This window comes from Chiloscyllium plagiosum, chromosome 15 (assembly GCF_004010195.1).
Source record: "Chiloscyllium plagiosum isolate BGI_BamShark_2017 chromosome 15, ASM401019v2, whole genome shotgun sequence".
NCBI lineage: Eukaryota > Metazoa > Chordata > Chondrichthyes > Orectolobiformes > Hemiscylliidae > Chiloscyllium > Chiloscyllium plagiosum.
The window spans coordinates 54,709,374-54,730,202 of NC_057724.1; the positions used below are offsets into that span (position 1 = coordinate 54,709,374).

The 20,829-nt window shown below is 39.1% G+C and overlaps 1 protein-coding gene across 6 annotated transcripts in view; it reads right to left on the reverse strand.

Moving 5' to 3' along the window:
• Positions 1-12,643: 12,643 nt before the first annotated feature.
• The window catches only part of LOC122557329 (wiskott-Aldrich syndrome protein family member 3-like), a 103,457-nt gene continuing 95,271 nt past the window's right edge, over positions 12,644-20,829 (reverse strand). For all 6 annotated transcript variants that reach the window (XM_043704917.1, XM_043704922.1, XM_043704916.1 and 3 more), the window contains 4 exons: positions 19,787-19,962; positions 16,137-16,400; positions 14,164-14,546; positions 12,644-12,991 (listed from right to left, as the gene is read on the reverse strand). In XM_043704917.1, coding sequence (XP_043560852.1) covers positions 12,834-12,991; positions 14,164-14,546; positions 16,137-16,400; positions 19,787-19,962 — 981 coding nt within the window. In that variant the 3' untranslated portion in view covers positions 12,644-12,833. The remainder of the gene's footprint in view (positions 12,992-14,163; positions 14,547-16,136; positions 16,401-19,786; positions 19,963-20,829) is intronic.

The window sequence follows — 20,829 nt, forward strand, 5'->3', positions numbered from 1 at the left end:
AAGATCACAGACGCGCTTCACAGGAGGCTCCCAAGCACTGAGGAGGTCACCTAGACAGAGGACGAAACGTCTGCAACACAAATTCCCAGATCGGCAAACAGAACCACAACAATAACTACATTAAACTTCACATGATTTAATTGTGAAAAGAATTTGGAGCACATGCAAAATACCTCAGTAAATGTATTCACTATTTTGAATTAAGGTAATTAGTAACCTAGGCAGTGAGATTGACTCCAACTGCAGAGAAAGCAAGTGTACTCTCTTAATCAATAATCTACATTTATTTTTGTGTACATAGCACTAGCCAACTATGGTACATAAGTCAATAAAAAATGAATATGTAAGTAAGGTAATCCTAATCTTTAAATATAGTTTTACTTTGCCTTTGAAATGGCAACAAGCTACAGGTGATCTACTGATTGTTAAATTATACTGTGACCTACATAGATCACTATCAAAGACAAAAAGGTAATGGTGACCCCTTGGAAAGGAAGCACCAATTACATTAGTGCTCAGCTGTGCAAGTGTTACAAATGGTCTTGCATATTTTTATTATTATGCTTTAAATATGTGAAACCATATGTTGTGGTTATTCATCTAACAGATAAGTTTCAAATTTAAAATTATCAAATTATAAAAGACAAATTACTTCTTTGATGTTATGTCCCAAATGATTTTAGTCCTGCAGAAGAATGAAAGGATTTCTTAATGAAGGTGAAATTTACTTAAGAATAGTGACCATTCACTGCTTATGATATTTAGGCTCACCATACTAAGGTTGTATATACATGTCGATAACACAAAACACCAATAAAATATAAAATATCTAAACTATGCACATACATTCTGCAGTATCCAAAATACATAATCTTAAAAAGAAAATTATAGAATGCAAACTTGAATCATATTCTTAAGGTTCCTATCTTTTGCCATATCGAAAGGCAATTGAGGTTGTGACTGGGTAGGTACTGTGAATAGAGTTCTGAGGTTTGTTGATGATGAAAGTTCATTGAAAACTTACAAGCCCACTATCGAAAATGTGCACTAAGATGAGCATCAAGGTATCAGGAGAAATATGTCTCTAATTGACTCAAACATCAGGAGATCCAGTCTAAAATTAAATTGCTGGCCAAATTAACTACAACTGAGAATGAAGAGCACAAGCCATATAAATTTGAAGGCTCAATGGCCCCCTTCTGTGCTATTACATACTATAAAAGGAAACAATAGTGCAATTTCTATAAAAACCAAAACTCTGGATGCTGTAAATCAGAAACTAACACAGAAATTGCTGGAAAAGCTCAGCATCTGCGGAGAGAAATCAGAGTTAATGGTTCGGGTCAAGTGATCCTTCCTCGGTCCTATGGAGGACCTGCTGAGCTTTTCCAGCAATTTTTAGTTTTGTTTGTGAGTGTAATTTCCTACAGATGAATTTGCTACAGTAACAGGAGACTGTAATATTCACGGCTTTTCTGAACTTTTCTCAGTGCTTTCTCCTTTTAAGCTGATTTCAGCTGAGTCTTAGTTTTGGACCTATACCACATACAGGATACAAGATACCATAATGCACACAACCATATGGAAATGCATCTCTAATCCTGGTATGTGTAAGGAAAACAATGGCAGGATTTGAGCATCACTATTTTGTTTCTAGTTCTAAACATAGAAATCAACGCAAGCAGCACAGTTTTTTGCTGGATCTGAATCAAATGAGATCAGGGTAGAAAGTGGAAATGAATGGTGACGTCAGGTCAGGTATATGCATTTTAGTTGCAAGTTATATTCCAGATAACAGAATCAGCATTCTTATCCTCGACATCCACAAGGAAACTTTGCTGCTGGTTTCCCCTCTCAATCCTGTGAGGATAGCTTCCATTCAGCAGAATCCTAGACAAGTCCAGCTTTGACTGAGAGTTTAGCAGTGACAGAGAATGTTGGGAGAATATAATCCAACATTCTGTAATGCATTGGTGTCTTATTGATGTCATAATTTAGCTAACACTTTATTTAAAATTTGACTCAAACACTGATTAACAATGACCCTTATTTTGTTTATCACATTTTCTTCTTTTATGGATAGGAAAGAAGTTTATTGTTTTGCATTATGTAGTTAAAGGATGTTTTCTCAACTTCCATCATGCATGTTTTTGTGCTTATTAACCAAATAAATCTATATTTGCATCAAATATTCCCAGGTCTAGTACACTAAGGCACAGAATATAGCTCACAACTGCATTCCTACAACTTACATTTGTACTAACCACAGAAAATCCTCTTTTACAGCATCAGGGGAACTAGCTACTAACCTAATTCTACTATTTCAAATCACAATTTAAGACTTAAACCTATACCTTGGATTATATATCAGGGACAGGCTCCCTGCACCCCAGCATAAATGTAGGGAGAAAGGCCACCTCCTCTCAGCCTCACTGTTTCAACCAATTATCATCTCCTGTTGCCCATTCAATTTAACAAATGGTACGATGAGACCCTTAAGTTGGTCTTAATTCCACCTAAGGGGCTCAAGCAGGCACAAGTTGACAGCCCATTGGCACCCTCATTCAACAAGTGGAAAATCACAGTAAGGGTCTCTGAGTTAGGGATGGGTATGTCACTAATGGTAGGGTATCCTATTTTACCTGTGGTGGCCTGTTAAATCTATCTCCATATCTTTCAAGTTAGGGATGAATTCCATTAGCTAAGCCAAGCTAACACAGTTTAAGATAAAATAAAGAATAAAATATTTTCTAAATCAAGAGATACAATACTTAAATCAGGGCCAGAAGTTAAAGTTTTAGCAAACTAGTAAATCATCCTAACCTAAAAATGTTTGGATCATAAATTTGATCCTTAAAAATGACACATTAATCAACTGAGTCCAACCCTATATTCCTTAATTACCTGTACTGATTCTGGATCGATTGGAGTTGTTAAGAGTTGAACATAAAGTTATTCCCATCATGGAAACCAATTGTAGACACAAACAAATACTTGTTCCTCCAAGGCCATCATTTTCTATTTTTAAAAGATGTGCATCTCATTATTAAAAATTGAATTACAGTATTGAAATTTGTGAAATAAGTGTTTATGATAAAAATATAAATCAATAATTAAAAATCAATTTACTGAAAACATAGCTTTCTACTAGCCTTGCATTCCTATCTACATGTTTCTATTTTTGACTGAAGTCAAAAACTTGAGACAGAAGTGAACTCCTAGCATATTTTTAATTTTTAAAAAATCATTTGGATGTGCCAAAAAGTAATTTGAAGAAATTTTAAGTTGGGTAGAATTACTGGCTTCAGCCCCCTAGACTACCAGTAGAGATCAATTTTGAAGTGTTCCTGTTCCCAGTAATTTAGAGTAGATTAGATTCGATTCCATACAGTATGGAAACAGGCCCTTCGGTCCTACCAGTCCACACCGATCCTCCGAAGAGCAACCCATCCAGACCCATCCCCCTCTGACTAATGCACCTAACACTATAGGCAATTTAGCATGGCCAATTCACCTGACCTGCACATCTTTGGATTGTGGGAGGAAACCCATGCAGACATGGGGAGAATGTGCAAACTCCATACAGACAGTTGTCCAAGGCTGGAATCAAACCTTGTGCTGTGAGGCAGCAGTGCTAACCATTTCTGCTGGAAAGTGCAAGTAGAAGCATGACAGAAATTGGGCTTGGCTATTAACATTTTGTGTCGCCAAAGAATGTCATAAATGCTCATTATGTAGACTCACATATGAAGTATGAAGCTTGTATTATGTTTCCACAGGACTGCTGTTATTTAAGTAAACTAACTCAAATCAGAAATTAAATGACAAAACCCGCTACAGGGTGCTTTTTTCATTGTTAACATCTTCCAGCATGAATTAATTGTATTAAAAATTGGTCAGACAATATCTTTCCCTCTGAAGCAGAATTGGCAGCTATTTACAATATTATCACACAGGTGATCCTACTTCTGAAATCAATATGATTAAATTTTAAGTGTCTTGTTGACATAATTTTGGCCTGGTCCTTTAAATCAGCCATAATATGTTAAGCAATTTAAAAGACAGCTTCAGACAAAACCTTCCCCTATGCTAACCTTAATTCAAATGCTTCAAATTTAATCAACTGTCCTCAAAGCAAAGAAATAAAAATCAAGCAATTTTCAAACAACAATTGATGGCTCAGTTATTTGTACGACAGCTGGTTATTTTTAAAATGTAGTCTGCATTCCTTCAGATGCAGGGAATGCTGATAATTATTTTGGATATATCCAAATAGCTGTAGCTATATTTTCTTTTAAGGGATAATATAGAAAGATTTTTAATGTAAATCTGCATGTAAACACAGTTACTTTGAATGATGCTTTTTTTTTGTAAAATGGTACGAGGATGTAAAGCAAAATGAGTTCTGAAGATTTTGAGCTCAAAAGATAAGGGTGCACTTTTATGGAAGCATAGGATTATGATGTTGCTAAAAATAAAGAACAGAAAGATTTCTCTGTTTGTTCTCCAGGAACACAGCTGAAACTGTTCCCAAATCAGACTCTTTAAAAAAGATAAGAAATTTTGACTAGTCAACAAGGGGAATGTAATATTTAGGGCCGGAAAAGATTTAAAAGCAATAGAAAATTATTCCACTGTTATGTCAATTATTAATAAAAGGCTGATGGACTGTGACATTGCACAGATTAAATTTATCTCACTTTTAGATAAATATTACATGAATTGGACTTCTCCACTATTGAAGGACACTTTTATTGCTAACTGTAGTAATTCTTATCTCTAGCTTCAGTGTTTCAACAGATGCTATGGATCCAAGGTGTTTGCTTCTCTTAAATGAGAAGAGGCCAAAATGCAGCTCCTATGTTACCCAAACAGGTTGCTTTGACTTTCAACATGATGGTGGTATCACATCTAGGTAAAGTAGCTATTTACTGACAGTGCATTTAAGCAGAAACATCTTTGCCCACATGAGAAATTTCAAGGAAACCAAACCAGCAGCTTGCAAGACATAGCTTTGAAATTAACAAACAAATCTGCAGCAGGATTGCCACTTTCAACAAGACCGATGAATAAGCAGGCAATAATGCCAAGTGAGCAGTGACATCCAGAAAAGAACAGTAACGGTGGATAAGTGAACCAGAAAATTTTATTATGGCTAGAAGTCCAGATGATAGTGGCTTTGAAAGTGTGAATTGTTGCTGATTTTGATTAGGAGTTCTAACTGTTAATAATGATGAAACTCTGAGTGTAAGTGGTATTTAATTGGATTCATTTTCAGAGAGTAAAGTGGTAAGCTGTTGTGGAACTATAAATAAGAGAGAAATATACATATTTTAGAACAAAATGCATTGTGGACCACTCTGAAAACACCTGTGCATACACCTAGCAGTATATTAAATACAGTCACTTTTACCATTCAGAGGGTGCCGTTATGTTGTCCCCATGCTGATGGAAACCTTCTCTTGACTTTGTCCAACTGCATTCTGAATACAAACACTAGGTGTCACTCTTCCAAATCTCAATTTATAACTTAAAATGGTCTGAATTCTAACTGTTCCTGTCAGAAAACATTTCCTTTTCAATGTTGGAAAACTATTGGTTATTCTTTATTTAAGCATATCTACTACCTCATTTTGTTCATCTTGAAATCTTAATCTTCCAAACAGAATATCTGAAGAAAATACTTTGAGTATATTAAATCTTCATTTTAATCTCCATTGTTATTCATTAAGATTCAACTCTTCTTCCAGGCAGCATGACCAAAGGTAAAATCTAACAATTTCCTTTCATATTCAATGGCATTAGCAGCACTGAACCTCCTACTATTAACATCCAAGGCAGTTACCATTCACCAGAAATGGGACCAGCTACAGGAGCAGATTTGAGCTGGGAATTCTATGGCAACTAATACATTTCATATTTCCCCAAAGTCTGTCTACAATCGTCAAGGCACAAATCAGTAGCATTGTGGAATACTGTCAAGTTGCTTGGAGAGTCCAGTTTAAAAATCACTCAAGAAGCTTGACAGTTTCCTGGACATAGCTCACTTCATTGGCACTGCATCTTTCCTTAATACACTAACCTTTTCCACCACAAAAACACAGCACCAGCATCTACCATCTTCAAGATGAGCTGCATCAACTCACCAAGGCTCCTTCAGCAGTATCTTGTAAACCTGCAACCTTGACCACCTGCACGGAAAAGAGCAGTCAATGAATGGAACAACACCTCCTGCAAAATCCCTCCCGGTCACATTCCATCCTGACTTAGAACTAAATCTGCCATACCTTCACTATCACTGAATTAAAAACTTAGAGCTCCCCTCCTAAACAGTGGATTACCAACACTATAAGGATTGCAGCTGTTCAAAACAGTGCTCAGCACCATCTTCTTGACAGCTGTTGGGAATGATTAAAAAAAACTTTACCACAATGCTCACATCCCACGAAAGAATCAAAATGAAAAAGAAGAGATTTTATTGCTGTGTCTAGTGCCAGCAACTACGAACAACTTTCACACACTCTTTTGTCCTCTGGTCATTTTTTGATATGCTTCAGAAGTTTCTGTAATTTCCCAAGCAGAACAACCCCAAATCCCTTCCACACTGTAAATTTGGTGATCCATTTATCTTCTTCTTTTAGTTTGGAATGACTTGTCACCCTATTTAAAATGGTCTGAAAGTTTGGCTTATCTTAGGTATTTGTTTACCTTACAGTAAAAGTTCAGAGACATTCTATTTGCGTTAAATTGAGGTATGTGTAGAGAAATTTTCCTGAATCAGTCCGTTCAAGTTCTTTTCACACCTGAGTCCTGGGGCAGGTCTTCCATGGTCCCAAAAGGGACTATGTTGGGAGTGTCTCCTTCATTCCCAGTGCCAGCTCATTTCATTACCATGAATAAGGAAGCAGGTTATGACCCATAGCCTACTTGGTTATGTGTTGAACCTGACAAAATTGGTGAGATTCTCAATGATTACTTTGCATCAGTGTTCACTAAGGAGAGGCACATGATGAATGTTGAAATTAGAGATAGAAGTTTGTTTACTCTGGATCACGTTGACATAAGGAGGGAGGATACGTTGTGTAAACTAAAGGATATTAAGGTGGACAAATCCCCAGCGTCGTATGGGATCTATCCCAAGTTAACTAATGGAGAAAGTGAAATCACATGGTGTGCAGGGTGTTCTAGCTAGGTGGATAAAGAACTGGTTGAGCAACAGGAGACAGAGAGTAGTAGTTGAAGGGAGTTTTTCGAAATAGAGAAAAGTGACCAGTGGTGTTCCACAGGGATCAGTGATGGGGCTACTGTTGTTTGTGATATACATAAATGATCTGGAAGAGGGCATTGGTGGCCTGATCAATCAATTTGCAGATGACACGAAGATTGGTGGAGTAGCAGAAAGCATAGGGGACTGTCAAAGAATTCAGGAGAATATAGATAGACTGGAGAGTTGGGCGGAGAAGTGGCAGATGGAGTTCAATTCAGGCAAATGTGAGGTGATGCATTTTGGGGAGTCTAATTCAAGAGCAAACTGTACTGTAAACAGAAGAGCCTTGGGAAAAGTTGATGAGCAGAGAGATCTGGGAGTTCAGGTCCATTGTACCCTGAAGATGGCTGCACAGGTGGATAGAGTGGTCAAGAAGACATATGGTATGTTTGCCTTCATCGGAAGGGGTATTGAGTATAAGAGCTGAGAGGTTATGTTAAAATTGTATAAGACTTTGGTTCGGCTGCATTTAGAATATTGTGTACAGTCCTGGTCGCCACATTACCAAACGGATGTGGACACTTTGGAGAGGGTGCAGAGAAGGTTTACGAGGATGTTGTCTGGTATGGAAGGTGCTAGCTATGAAGACAGATTGAGTAGGTTAGGTTTGTTTTCATTAGAGAAAAGGAGATTGAGGAGGGACCTGATTGAGGTCTACAAATTCATGAAGGGTATGGACAAGGTGGATAGAGATAAGTTTTTCCCAGGGTGAGGGATTCCATAATGAGAGGTCACGTGTTCAAGGTGAGAGGTGAAAAGTCTAAGGGGGATACACGTGGAAAGTACTTTACACAGAGGGTGGTAGGTACCTGGAACGTGTTGCCAGCAGAGGCAAGCACGGTAGATTCATTTAAGGTGCATCTGGACACATGCATGAGTAGGTGGGGACCAGAGGGACAGAGATCCTTAGGAAATGGATGATAGGTTTAGACAGTGGATTTGGATCAGCAGAGGCTTGGAGGGTCGAAGGGCCTGGTAATGGGCTATAATTTTTCTTTGTTCTTTGTTCCTGTTAGGAGAGAACAGGAATAAACCATTCAACATGTGGTGCTACTCAGTCAGTCATTCAGTGCACTTACAGTTGATCATCCTCTTCAATCCCTTTTTGCCATCTGTGTATCACTGGTAAATCTCTACATTAAACACACCCAATGACGGTGCTTCCACAGTCTCAAGGAAAGCGAATTCCAAAGATTCATGACCCTCTGAATAAAAGATTTCTTAAGTCAGCTTTCCCATTATTTTGAAATTGTGTCACCTTGTCTGAGACTTCCCAACCAGGGAAAGCATGTAAATTGTATCTATTCTGCATCCACTCTTTAAACATCTTTTAGATTGAGACCACCTCTCAATCTTCAAAACGCTGGAGAGAAGTTTTTACCGATCACTGGACAGTCCTGCCATCCTGGGAACAAAATCAAAACGTGTGGTGCTGGAAAAGCACAGCCAGTCAGGCAACATCCGAGGAGCAGGAGAATCAGCTCTTGAGTGTCAGCTCTTCATCAGGAACAACTTATGCTCGGAACATCAACTCTCCTGGTCCTTGAATGCTGCCTGACCTGCTGTGCTTTTCCTGCACCACACTTTTTGACTCTGATCTCCAGCATCTGCAGTCCTCACTTTCTCCATCCTGGGAACGAGTCTGGTGAAGCTTCACATAATCACTCTGGCAATAATATACTTCCTCAGGTAAGGAGACTGAGCTGCACATAGTGCTCCACACATTGATATATATTGTGAACAACTAGATTCCAAGCATCAGGCAGCCACACTCACACAGAATATCATGGAAATTTAGCAACTACTGTCAATGATCCAACATGATGACTCAGCAGTTAGCACTGCTGCCTCACAGCGCCAGAAACCCAGGTTCGATTCCAGCTTCAGGTGACTGTATGGAGTTTGCACATTCTCCCCATGTCTGTGTGGGTTTCCTCCAGGTGCTCCGTTTCCTCCCACAGTCTAGAGATGTGCAGGTCAGGTGAATTGGCCATGCTAAATTGCCCACAGTGTTAGGTGCATTAGCCAGAGGGAAATGGGTCTGGGTGGGTTACTCTTCAGAGGATTGGTGTGGACTTGTTGGGCCGAAGGGCCTGTTCCCACACTGTAGGGAATCTAATCTAATCTTCTTTCCAGAGGATATAATGTTGGAGCATTCAAACTGCAAGCAATGGGATTTTCTTGCATTGACAGAAACTTTCACTATTAGATTGTTAATCTTACCTAAACGTTCCTGGGAAAGGCGCATGTTATTAACAGTGGGTTTTTTATTGGAATATTAGCTCATTACCACCAATAAACAACCTCACTGACATGGACACATTGATGGAATAGAAAACCTCTCCATTATGATCCACAAAGTCCACAAATTTTTAAAATAATATACTTTTGAAAGTTTATCTTTATTTTGGCTTCCATATTATTCCAATCATACTCAATCATTTCACCATCTGAAATTTTTACTTTAAAGAGATTCAGTGCTTTTAACTTCCTGGCTTGCTGTCTGTATCAATATAATAAGGGAGGTGATGGCCTAGTGGTATTATTGCTGGACTATTAGTCCAAAGACCCAGATGTTATGGGGACCCAGATTCAAATCCCACCATGGCAAATAGTGGAATTTGAATTCAATAAATATTAGGAATTAAGAATCAACTGACAACCATGTGCCAATGGTTGGAAAAACTCATCTGGTTCACTAATGCCCTTTAGGGAAAGAAACTACCTCCTTATCCGATCTGGCCTATAAGTGACTCCAAACCCACAGCAATATGGTTGACTCTTACCACCCTCTGGGCAATTAGGGATGGGCAATAAATGCTGCCTAGGAATTAAGAATCAACTGACAACCATGTGCCAATGGTTGGAAAAACTCATCTGGTTCACTAATGCCCTTTAGGGAAAGAAACTACCTCCTTACTTGATCTGGCCTATATGTGACTCCAGACCCACAGCAATATGGTTGACTCTTACCACCCTCTGGGCAATTAGGGATGGGTAATAAATGCTGCCTAGCCAGCGATACCCTCATCCCATGAATGAATGAAGAAAAAACAATATTCAAAAGTGAAATTGCTGCTACTTAATTTGTTGGCAGAATCACTGCCTCAGGCTTGGATATCCCCTTAAGTTAGCACCTGTTTTAAATTGTTGACATGAAAGGGGAAGTCTGTATCATACAGAACGTTAGATCTGTCCGAACAGCCTTCTTCAAAGAAAATGCTGAACACTGCTGTTGTTGCCACTAACCTGAAAGTCCAGATTACTACATTTACAAATTCTGATTCTAAGTAATTTGGACTATCACAACTCAACTTGTGGTTGAAAGTTGCCCATGAAGAAAACACCAGGTTTTGGCTGAGTCCATTTGTTCACTATGATCAACCCTGCTTATTGAGATGGTGATCTATAGTAAATCATCACCACTCTCCCTCAACCTACTCCAAAACTGTTTTATCAATCTCTGTTCAGCTAGAATAGCTTCGCCTTCCACAAAATCTATTTCTCCTGCCTTTCCAGAACTTAGCATTTCATAGAATACACCTTTCCTTTCTAGCTATTCCATTTTCTTTAATGTTCTACACTTTTTAAAATATATATGTCAGTTTACATCTTCTGGAATAAATTACGCCTTTGTAATACTGATGTTCTCCATTGCTACAATCTTTTCTGGTTCATCATCGTATTACGCATGTTTTTAGCATTCATGTGCATATCCCTTAATGAGAAATTCTGCCTTTTTGGTTTTCCTATTGAACTGGCTGTTTCTGAAAAGGTGCAATCGGTATTATTCTTTGGATTATTAATTTCCAGTTTGTCTTTTACTGAAATGAACTCGAATTGGTTTAAAATGGAATCTAGCCCTGCCCTCCTTTAATCTTATTTAACAACTTATTTCCTTAGTGGTCGTATGATTCCCATTTTATTAAAATGCAATACAGTCCTCCTTATCCATTTTCTCATTCCTGGAATCAATTCCAGTTATTTACAAAAAGAAGCATTATTATTATTATCAGCACGTTGCCAGCAATTTGCTTCCTCCATTTCCTTACCATGGTATTTCAGATGCTCAGTCAATGAGGATTGGCCATCAATAAAGCAAACAGAATACTGATAGACCAGCAAGAATATAAACAATTGGTGTCACTAAAAGTAAACAGTATTGTGGTCAGATCCCAGCTACGGACTTGCAACCTGCTTTGGGCATCAAAAGATAAGCAAAATATAAAGTGTAAACTCATTAGATTGAAACAATTATCAAAATAAATGCATGACAAAATTTGGGCTGTTTGGCCCTGAAAAGAAATGAAAAAGTACGCAACCTAATAGAGGTACACACAATATTAAGCAATACCAAAAAGGTATATCCAGAACATTATTTTAAAACACGCCATGTGAATCCAACTAAGTAGCATAGTGTGCATAGTGTAAAGATTTTAAAAAGTGGCTGTTGTTTAATAATCCCAAACATTGAGCTATGAAAGAGATACTATTTTGATAGGCCTGACCATCGGACTCTCTTATACTAATATTATTAATGTGTCAAATTTAGTGGTTGACTCTTAGATCATTATCTGGGATCTTGGTCCTATAATGCATGCATTTTGGTGCCCTTCAAACATTTACTAGAACTGGTATTTTGCAGCAACACATGTAAATATCTTCCTGCCACTGCAAGGCAGCAAATTAGAGCAAAACTCGAGTAATTTGTATTGATTATCTGACCTCACTGACTGGACTACTTAAAATTAGTTGAACAGCATCAGGTACGCATATTCACACAGCAAAGTGTGACAAAAAATTATCACTAGATTGTCAGTGGCTGTAATGTTGTTGATCTATAACACAAATAATAGCATTCTCAGAATGTAGAACATCAAATAATACCATTAGGATCTAGGAATACTGATATATAGATTAGAATCTCCAACATTTACCAAGTATTCTTTATAATGAAGTACAAAAAAATCCCTTTCACATTTATGTTATAAATTTACTTTTTAAGGAAAAGACAGAATATTGACAATTGAAGGCTGAAATGCAGGATCAAATTCACTTTTTTGATGTTCCATAGATTTTAGGTCAACCAAAATTCCTGAACCCTGACATCAGCCAGTTATTAGATATAGAGATTTCACTTGGTAGTACAGAACTTGTATATTGCTGAACAGAGAGGCATGATGAAAAGCTTCATCAATATAAATTTCCCTTTTCAGCAACATGTAGACATTTGTTTCAAATATATCAAATATTATTGAATGTGTACGTCATTTGAAATACACAATTTTATGACCAGTTCACAACAGCTTAGTCTAAATCATGGAAAAGAACCAAAGCCATGCTCATAAAAAAACATGTACCATCTTACACCAGAGACAAGCTGATGAACAACAATGATTTATTTTACGTATTTTTATGTGCACTTTGCTTGAGTGTAGTTAACCTGATGCATTAACTGAAAACATGTAAATGTAACTGCAATTACCAACCATTCCACTTCATCAGAAACAAACAAAATAAAACTTGTTGGCAGGGTCATTCCATAGAACATTACTGAATCAACTTATTAATCAGACCACTCATTCTCGTCCAGTTCTGAGTCATCATCAGATTCGCTGTATTCCACTGCAATCCGACGGGACAGAATGGTTGCCACATCATTCCCAACGGGCTCCTTTTTTGCTTCTTGCTCTCGTTGTTCTTGTACTTTTCGAAGCTGAATTCCTGCAACACATAATTCATTCTGATTACAAGGCTTCAGTCCACAATTTTAAATTCAGCAAATTTAAACGCACAAAAAGTACATTAATTTTTTTAAAAAGTATAAACTTAATAACGATTGATAATTATAAAAAAGGAATGAAAATGATACTGAATTTGAATTATGAGGAAATGTTAAAGAAGGTAGGTTTGTTTTGTTAGGGAAATAAAACTCAGAGTGCCCCTTGAGATTTTCATTCAGGCAGATTATTCACTAAAGTGAAGGGTTCAATTAGTAAAGAAGAAGTTAAAAATAAAAAGAAATTAGGGAAAAAAAATAGATTGGGGAAACTGTTGGCATAACATTTGCAAGAGAATTGCAAAATAAAATGCTTAGCAAGGTCTTTTTATAGATAATATAAATGAGCTCAAATGTAATGTAGCCTTTTTCTAAGCCCTTCAACACAAAGAGCTTGACTGATATAGTAAGAAAGCAGTCAAATGAAACAAAATGAAACAAACCTGTTGAGTCTGTTCCTAAAAATTGACAAACTGTTATAATCTGTATATAAAGCAAGATTACACTACCGCATATCTGAATTCATGGTCTTCCAAATCAGATGACAGCCTGAGTCAAATTCAATATAAGCAAACCAAAGGTTTGATCAATAAGTATCTATTCTATATGAAATGAACCAGGCATCTTTTTCTTCTGTTGCAGACTGGTTTGAAGGTGTTCATCTTTAACTCCAACCAGAAATATGCTTCTGATGTGGACAAACTGCTTTCAAACCCAACTGGTCAAATTGGCCAGGAGAACTGTCCAACAGTTCAAATAAAATCAATTTCTCACAGGTCCTCAAGGTTAAGAAGGACATACATCTGTGCTGACATAGAAGGACTGAACTGTCAGATTGAATAATGCGGTGCCTTCTTTGGTAATTTAGCCCAAATTCACAACCTAAGCTAAAACATTAAAATTGAAACAGAAATAAAGCAAAGCCAAGAATGTCAAAGTTAATAGTTACATTGAGCGGTGTTTTTTAAAAGAAAACTATCCAGCTGTGTTAAAATACTAAACGATGTATGGCTTATACAGTAGCCATGACCTGTGAGAGAAATATGTACACGATTTTTGACCAATAATCAACTTAGCCCACCATAACTTAATTTATCTGAAATGAAATACCACTCACCTCTTCGAATAGCAGCCAGCAAGTCACTTCGAGCATCACTAATTGGCATCAGAGTTGCTTGGGCTTTCTTTATTTCAATTGCAGTGGGTGGTGAAGCAGAGTGCAGCGGAGATGGGGCTAGAAGGGGTGGACCAGGTGGAGGAGGAGGGGGTGCAGCAGGGGGACCAGGAGGGGGTGGTGTATAAGACAATGGAGGTGCAGGCGGGGGAGGGGAAGGGGTATACGTGCGGCCCACTGCTGCCACTGAACTGACTGCAAGAGGTGGAGGTGCAGAAATTGGACTGTCAAATGCTGTTTGTGCTGATGGGATGAGGGGAGGGGGTGGTGGAGGAGGAGCAGGAGCAGGTGGTGTATAGTACTCTGCCAACTGCACTGGCTGTGCACTGTAAAACCAAACAGTAAAAGTATTAGTCAACACTTACTTGACAGCAAAATATCGGAGAAAGTTGAATGAACTGAGAAAATTACAATGAAGTGAAAGCTGGGAAGTGATTGCTGGGCCTCTTGCTGAGATATTTGTATCATCGATACTCACAGGTGTGGTGCCGGAAGACTGGAGGTTGGCAAACGTGGTGCCACTGTTTAAGAAGGGTGGTAAGGACAAGCCAGGGAAGTATAGACCAGTGAGCCTGACATCGCTGGTGGGCAAGTTGTTGGAGGGAATCCTGAGGGACAGGACGTACATGTATTTGGAAAGGCAAGGTCTGATTAGGGATAGTCAAAATGCTTTATGTGTGTCTCACAATGTCTCACAAACTTGATTGAGTGTTTTGAAGAAGTAATAAAGAAGACTGATGAGGGCAAAGCAGTAGGTGTGATCTATAGTAAGGCGTTCAACAAGGTTCCCCATGGGAGACTGATCAGCAAGGTTAGATCTCATGGAATACATGCAGAACTAGTCATTTGGATACAGAACTGGCTCAAAGATAGAAGACAGAAGGTGGTGGTGGAGGGTTGTTTTTCATACTGGAGGCCTGTGACCAGTAGAATGGCATAAATCAGTTCAGGGGACAATTCTGATAAGAGAAAGAATTGAGGAATGTAATATGAAAGCAACTAATGGGATTAATCTACATATATGCGAATATGAGCTGAAGAAATCTGGGTGTAGAAATTCAGGCACACCCATTTTTGAGATTGGCAGAGTGCAGAGATCAAAACCTGTGTTTAAATAGTAAGCTCCAAGGCACCATGATTTTGGTCTTTGGTCTCATTTTCATGGAGCTAGCAACGCATAGAGTAATAGGCAGCTCAGTAGTGAACCATGATTATTTAAGGTACTAGAATCTCAGGGGAAGAGCAAACAACTCAGGTGACTAAGTAGCTGTGATCAGCGTAATAAGGGTGGTACTACTAGTGATCAGATAGTGAATGTGGTGGCAGTTGGTATGGAAAATCCAATGGACAATCAAAGTCTATCAGGTGGGCATCAGTGTCCATCAAGAGAAAATATGTATCAATGTATTTATAGGAAGGTGAGGAGGACTGAGGGTGCAGTAGACCACTTTTTTAAATGTAGAGTCAAGGGGAAACACTATTCTGGCTTATAATTGAACAAGTCTGTGTTCCTGCCTTGAATATTGCAGAATAAAGAGATTGTTCAGTTTGAGATTTACAACTTGATGCCCTAAGTCTTGGCACAACACAAAAGGCACTGGCAGACATTTTTACAAGTATAGGCCATCTTTAATTGATCCAAATATATTTCCCATGGAATGTGTCCATGTTTAACTAGACTGGGGCAGAACCTTGTAGTTGGGAAAATATAGTTTAATTCTTCTCGGGATCTCCTCCTGGCTTGGTAAATACTATAAACTATCATCCTCATTCAATGTGAAATTCTCATTGATAAAACATCAAGCAAACGCAACAGTCAAAAGTATAATCTTTCCTTTCTAATGCTTAGTGAATCACATTTCCCTTGTATTAATCCCTACAATCCAATATTCAATATTCAGCACAATCTTGTTTACCTGTAGTCTTTAACTAGCTGGGGTCTTGGTCCATTCAGTGTAGCTTCAGTAGGCTGTGTTAGATGGGGCTGCTGTGGTCTGGTGAGTGAGCCTTGCCGAACATTTGTGGCAGGTAGTCTGTATGCACGATCCTGTGCCTGGGTTACAGCTGACAAGACCTCTTTGTTATCAGGTACTACATAGGAAACGGAGGTGGCTGACTGTTGAACTGGATGATTGGGACTAGCAGGATACGAAAGCTCTCCAACATCAGATACATAAGACCTGTAGAGAATATAAATACAAGAAAATGCTATGTTCTTGAGAATTGTGGGGGAATAAAACAACTGAACTGCTGAGTTTTATAGGTGCAGGACTTGATCCTTGTTGGTCGCGATGAAATCCATGTTATTTTGTCACAGTCACTTTTATCCGCATTGTTATAGCAAAGACCCAGCAGCTCACGCACTGACCTCTGATTCGCTGCGAAGAGGCCACAGGCAGCTTGGAGGATTAGCAGTGTTGCTTGTCAATCACACAGTACAGCATTTTGCTTCTCTTAAAGACAGGCTACATCATAAAGGGAAGTTGGACTTAAATATTGCTGTAGTGTAATTAATTGCAAGTGAATTCCAGGACAGACAGGAGGATCCCAGACTGATGTTTTTATTCTTTGATGGATGCAGTGCTACAGGGATTCAAGTGGGGAGGAGCAGTATCCATGGCTCTGCAAAGGTCTGAGGGACACTGATAGAGCATCTTCAGAAGGGAGTAGTAACAAATGATTCAGTGACATCAACTCCCAAAGCCTTACCCTGAGAACCTCATAACAGTGCTACCTCATGTGGGTGTGAAGGTCATCAATGCATCCTTATATGTCTTCTCCTGCCCGTCATACCACCAACACATTATCTACGTACCCAACTACCTCATCCTCACACTATTTATCAATGCAACTAGTGTCACAACCTATTAATCACTGCCTATGCATGTTCTCCATTCAGGTCAAGTAGGGTCATCAGCCATACCCAGCAAAACACCATCACTGATATGTGGTTTTGTCTCTTACACAGAACAAGGCAAAGAACAGAATGGTGCACAGTAGAACTAGCAGGGTATTTCTAGTTCCTGTAAAGAACACTGAGCCAGTTGTGGCATGGCCCAAAATGCTGCTCATCACTTAGATCACAAACAACAATGGCATGTCCATGCCTTTTACCCCTTCTCAACTCCAGGTTCACTCTCAGCCTGCTATCAAACATTATGTGCAAGGTATTCATGGTGTGACCATTGATCTCCTTCTTCCCAACTCAGTTCTCTTCCCTCACTCCATATTTTATCTTCTAAGTATCTGCTTTTCAAACAGTTGAAAATGCCTGCTTGCCCAGGAACTTCAGTTTCAAGAGGAGGAGGAGGAGGAAAGTGTAACAACAAGGCACAATCACTTAATGTGATACTCTCAGCCACCAGCTCAGATAACGATATTGCACAAAACCTGAAGTCCAGGCAAAAGTTAGGATTAGCACATTGAGACTCATCTGGGCACAAGTGGCCTGCAGCCATGCAAGTGGTAAAATGTGATCCCATTGCCAGCTTACTGGAGGGTGAAGTGGCAGATCAGTATTCCTACAAAGAACTCAGATGAGGGCTTCAATGGGGACTGGCACACAAGAGAATGCTGATGGGAATCAATACTGACTTGCTGGGTGCATTGGCCATCCTGCTCCAGCTCGAAGTTGCCAGAGGACATAACACAGAGATTTCCCTCTTCAAGATTTTTACTGCATCTCCCCATCCTGCAGGAGACACAGCTACAGTTACTTCTCTACCTATGCTGCCTTTTTGTGGACAGATCGCCATTCCATTCTGCCCCACCCTATCTTTAGGATGCAACAATACTGTCCTTCAAGTCCAATAACTCATAAAAAACCATCTATAACAGTTCAAAGAACATCCAGACACTTGGCAGCAGAAGAACTCCATGGATCATTCCTTATCATAAACCAAAGGACTCCAATGATATATGTGTAGTTTTCAATGCCCATCCCTAATGACCCTCTAATGATTTGTCAAAGTCCAGTTTTCTAATTTATACCTTGAAGTAGCAGAATTACAATCAGGTGGACTTTGTTCTTTTATGATTTCACTGATTATGCAGACTGAGTTCCTGACCTGTGTTCCTACCAGCAGACTGGGAATGGGAATAGGAATGGGAAATACTATGCAGCGGCCCCCTACAATCAATTCCTGTAATCTTCTTAGGCCTTCTTAAGTTTTCAGTTATTAATTTAATTCTTGCAAATCCCAATCATTATTCTCATTATTCTGACATTCATCACTACTGAATGTCTATTAATTCCTGTGACCAAGAACGTGTAAGATCAAAATATATTGACTTGCCTGATCCCCTCTTAAATTATATTTACACTGATTCATTCCTCTATACTCTTGACTTCACTTCCTCAAAACTTCTTTCAAGAGCATACAACAGCGATTCTGCCCACCATTTTCCTTAGTTTGCTCTTCTTTTCAGTGATGGGTACACTATGTGCATTCCGCAAGCTATTAAATTCAAAATATTAAATAATATTAAATAATTATTACATAATATTAAATGATTTCCATTGCTCCTAAAAAGGCTTTTGAGGATATCACATTAATTATCTTGAATGAGTCAAGGAATAAAATTCATTTTTGTCTGATATACCCAGTTCTGCCAGCAGTAACTGTGTTACATAGCTGTAGTCCATAGTCCTGATGTACACATTTTTTTCCAAATAAAATAATATTCACCCAATTCCTACACCTTAGTGCAGATACTAGAAAACTTTCCAAACTTTTACATTACATCAGCTTAGTGGTGATAACATGGGGCAGATCCCACTCCTCAACATCTTCAAAGAACTGACAACTCAAACTGACTGTGGCAATCTCAACTCGGTGTATTTCAACTTCAAAAATATTTTTGAACTTCAAACAGAGACTGTGAGTTATACTCAGAAGTTGCTGGAGATCATGACAAAGGAGGACAAAGAAGAAAAGCCTGGCAGAAGAGTAGGAAACATCACTGAGGTGTTATAGAGGAAAGAATTCTGAAGGCTGGCTGCATCCACAAAACCAACTGCTGGGACCACTGGTGTATCTAATTTATATAAATGGCCTGACTTCAAAAGTCTAATAATATATGATCAAATTTGCTGATGGCACCAAACTAGCATGAGTAATGAACTGATCTCAAACACTTCCTTAACTATCAGGCTGAGATACTGTAATACTTTGAATTAACCATTTTTTGGGCAGGGGTGGGTGAATACCATCTGCTGCAGAATGATATCAAATCTAATCCATGGTCCAGTAACTGACCAAAGCATGACCTCTACCACACAGATGCTTAGGAAGACCACCACTTGACATTTCCCCTTCATGTCACACACTATCCAGATTGGAACTATTATCATTGTTTCTTTAGTGTTGCTGGATCAAATTCTTGGAAGTTCTTTCATAAAGGCATTGTGCACCTACACCCCAAGGGTTCACAAAGCTCACTAGTACCTACTCAAAGGAAATTAAAGATGGTCAATAAACAGTGACCTAGCCAGTGACTTCCACACCCACGAACAAATGAAAAAAGGCAACAGAGAGCTCCTGCTATTACGTTGGAAGAGTTGTACCTGGTATCAGGTGACACTGAACCTTCAGAAGATGCTACGTGATAGGGTGATGGAGAAAACCTGTGATCAGCTCGAAACTCTTTATCGCGTCCCATCACATCCCACTCTGGTCGTCGGGTTCGAGCTTTACGAACCTTCTTCACCTCACGAGTGGCGTCTTCCACCAGTTTCTGCTCCTAAGTGAAAAGGAGCGCAAGTTCAGAAATTGTTAAACAACCTAGCCTCAGCTCTGCTGAGCAATGAATTGGATCTGAATGAAGAATAAAGTAGGAAGGAGGGTGAAAAGAAGCAAACGTAAAACTTTATTCGGGTAAACACTCAGCAAGCAAGGATGCATAAGGTATAACTAATTTTAGTGGGAATTCAGGTGTGATCTGTAGGCCCTAGGGAAATTCGCTATTTTGTTTGGAATTTTAAAAATGGCCATTTATTCATAATAGAACCTGGGTTTTATGATACATTAGGTGCTGCACTCATGTTGTGGGTGTATGATACATTAGGCACTGCATTCATGTTATGGGTGTACTTTCATAGCATGTTCGATATTGGTCAGCAGGTGGCAGACAGAAAACATGCACCCTCCATACTTCTACTGCAAATGTAAGATGCCATATGATGCAAAGGTCCAACATCAGCTTTTTAAGGTTGACACTATAGCAGTACTAGTCGAAAAGTATGGTACTGGAAAAGCACAGCAGATCAGGCAGCATCCGAGGAACAGGAGAGTTGACGTTTCGGGCATAAGCCTTTTATCAGGGACTGGGCCTGAAAGATAAGTAGGAGGGTAGGGTGGGGCTGGGGGAAGGTTGCTGGGAAGATGAATAGGCAGATGAAGGTGGGGGCCAGTGAGGTCTGCAGATGCTGGAGAAGAGAGTTGAGAGTGTATTGCTGGAAAAGCACAGCAGGCTAGGCAGCATCCAAAGAGCAGGAAAATAGACGTTTCGGGCCAGAGCCCTTCATCGAGAATGAAGTCAAGAACCTCGGGGGTGGAGAGATAAATGGGAGGGGGGGGGGTTGGGGCTGGGGAGAAGTAGCTGAGAGCA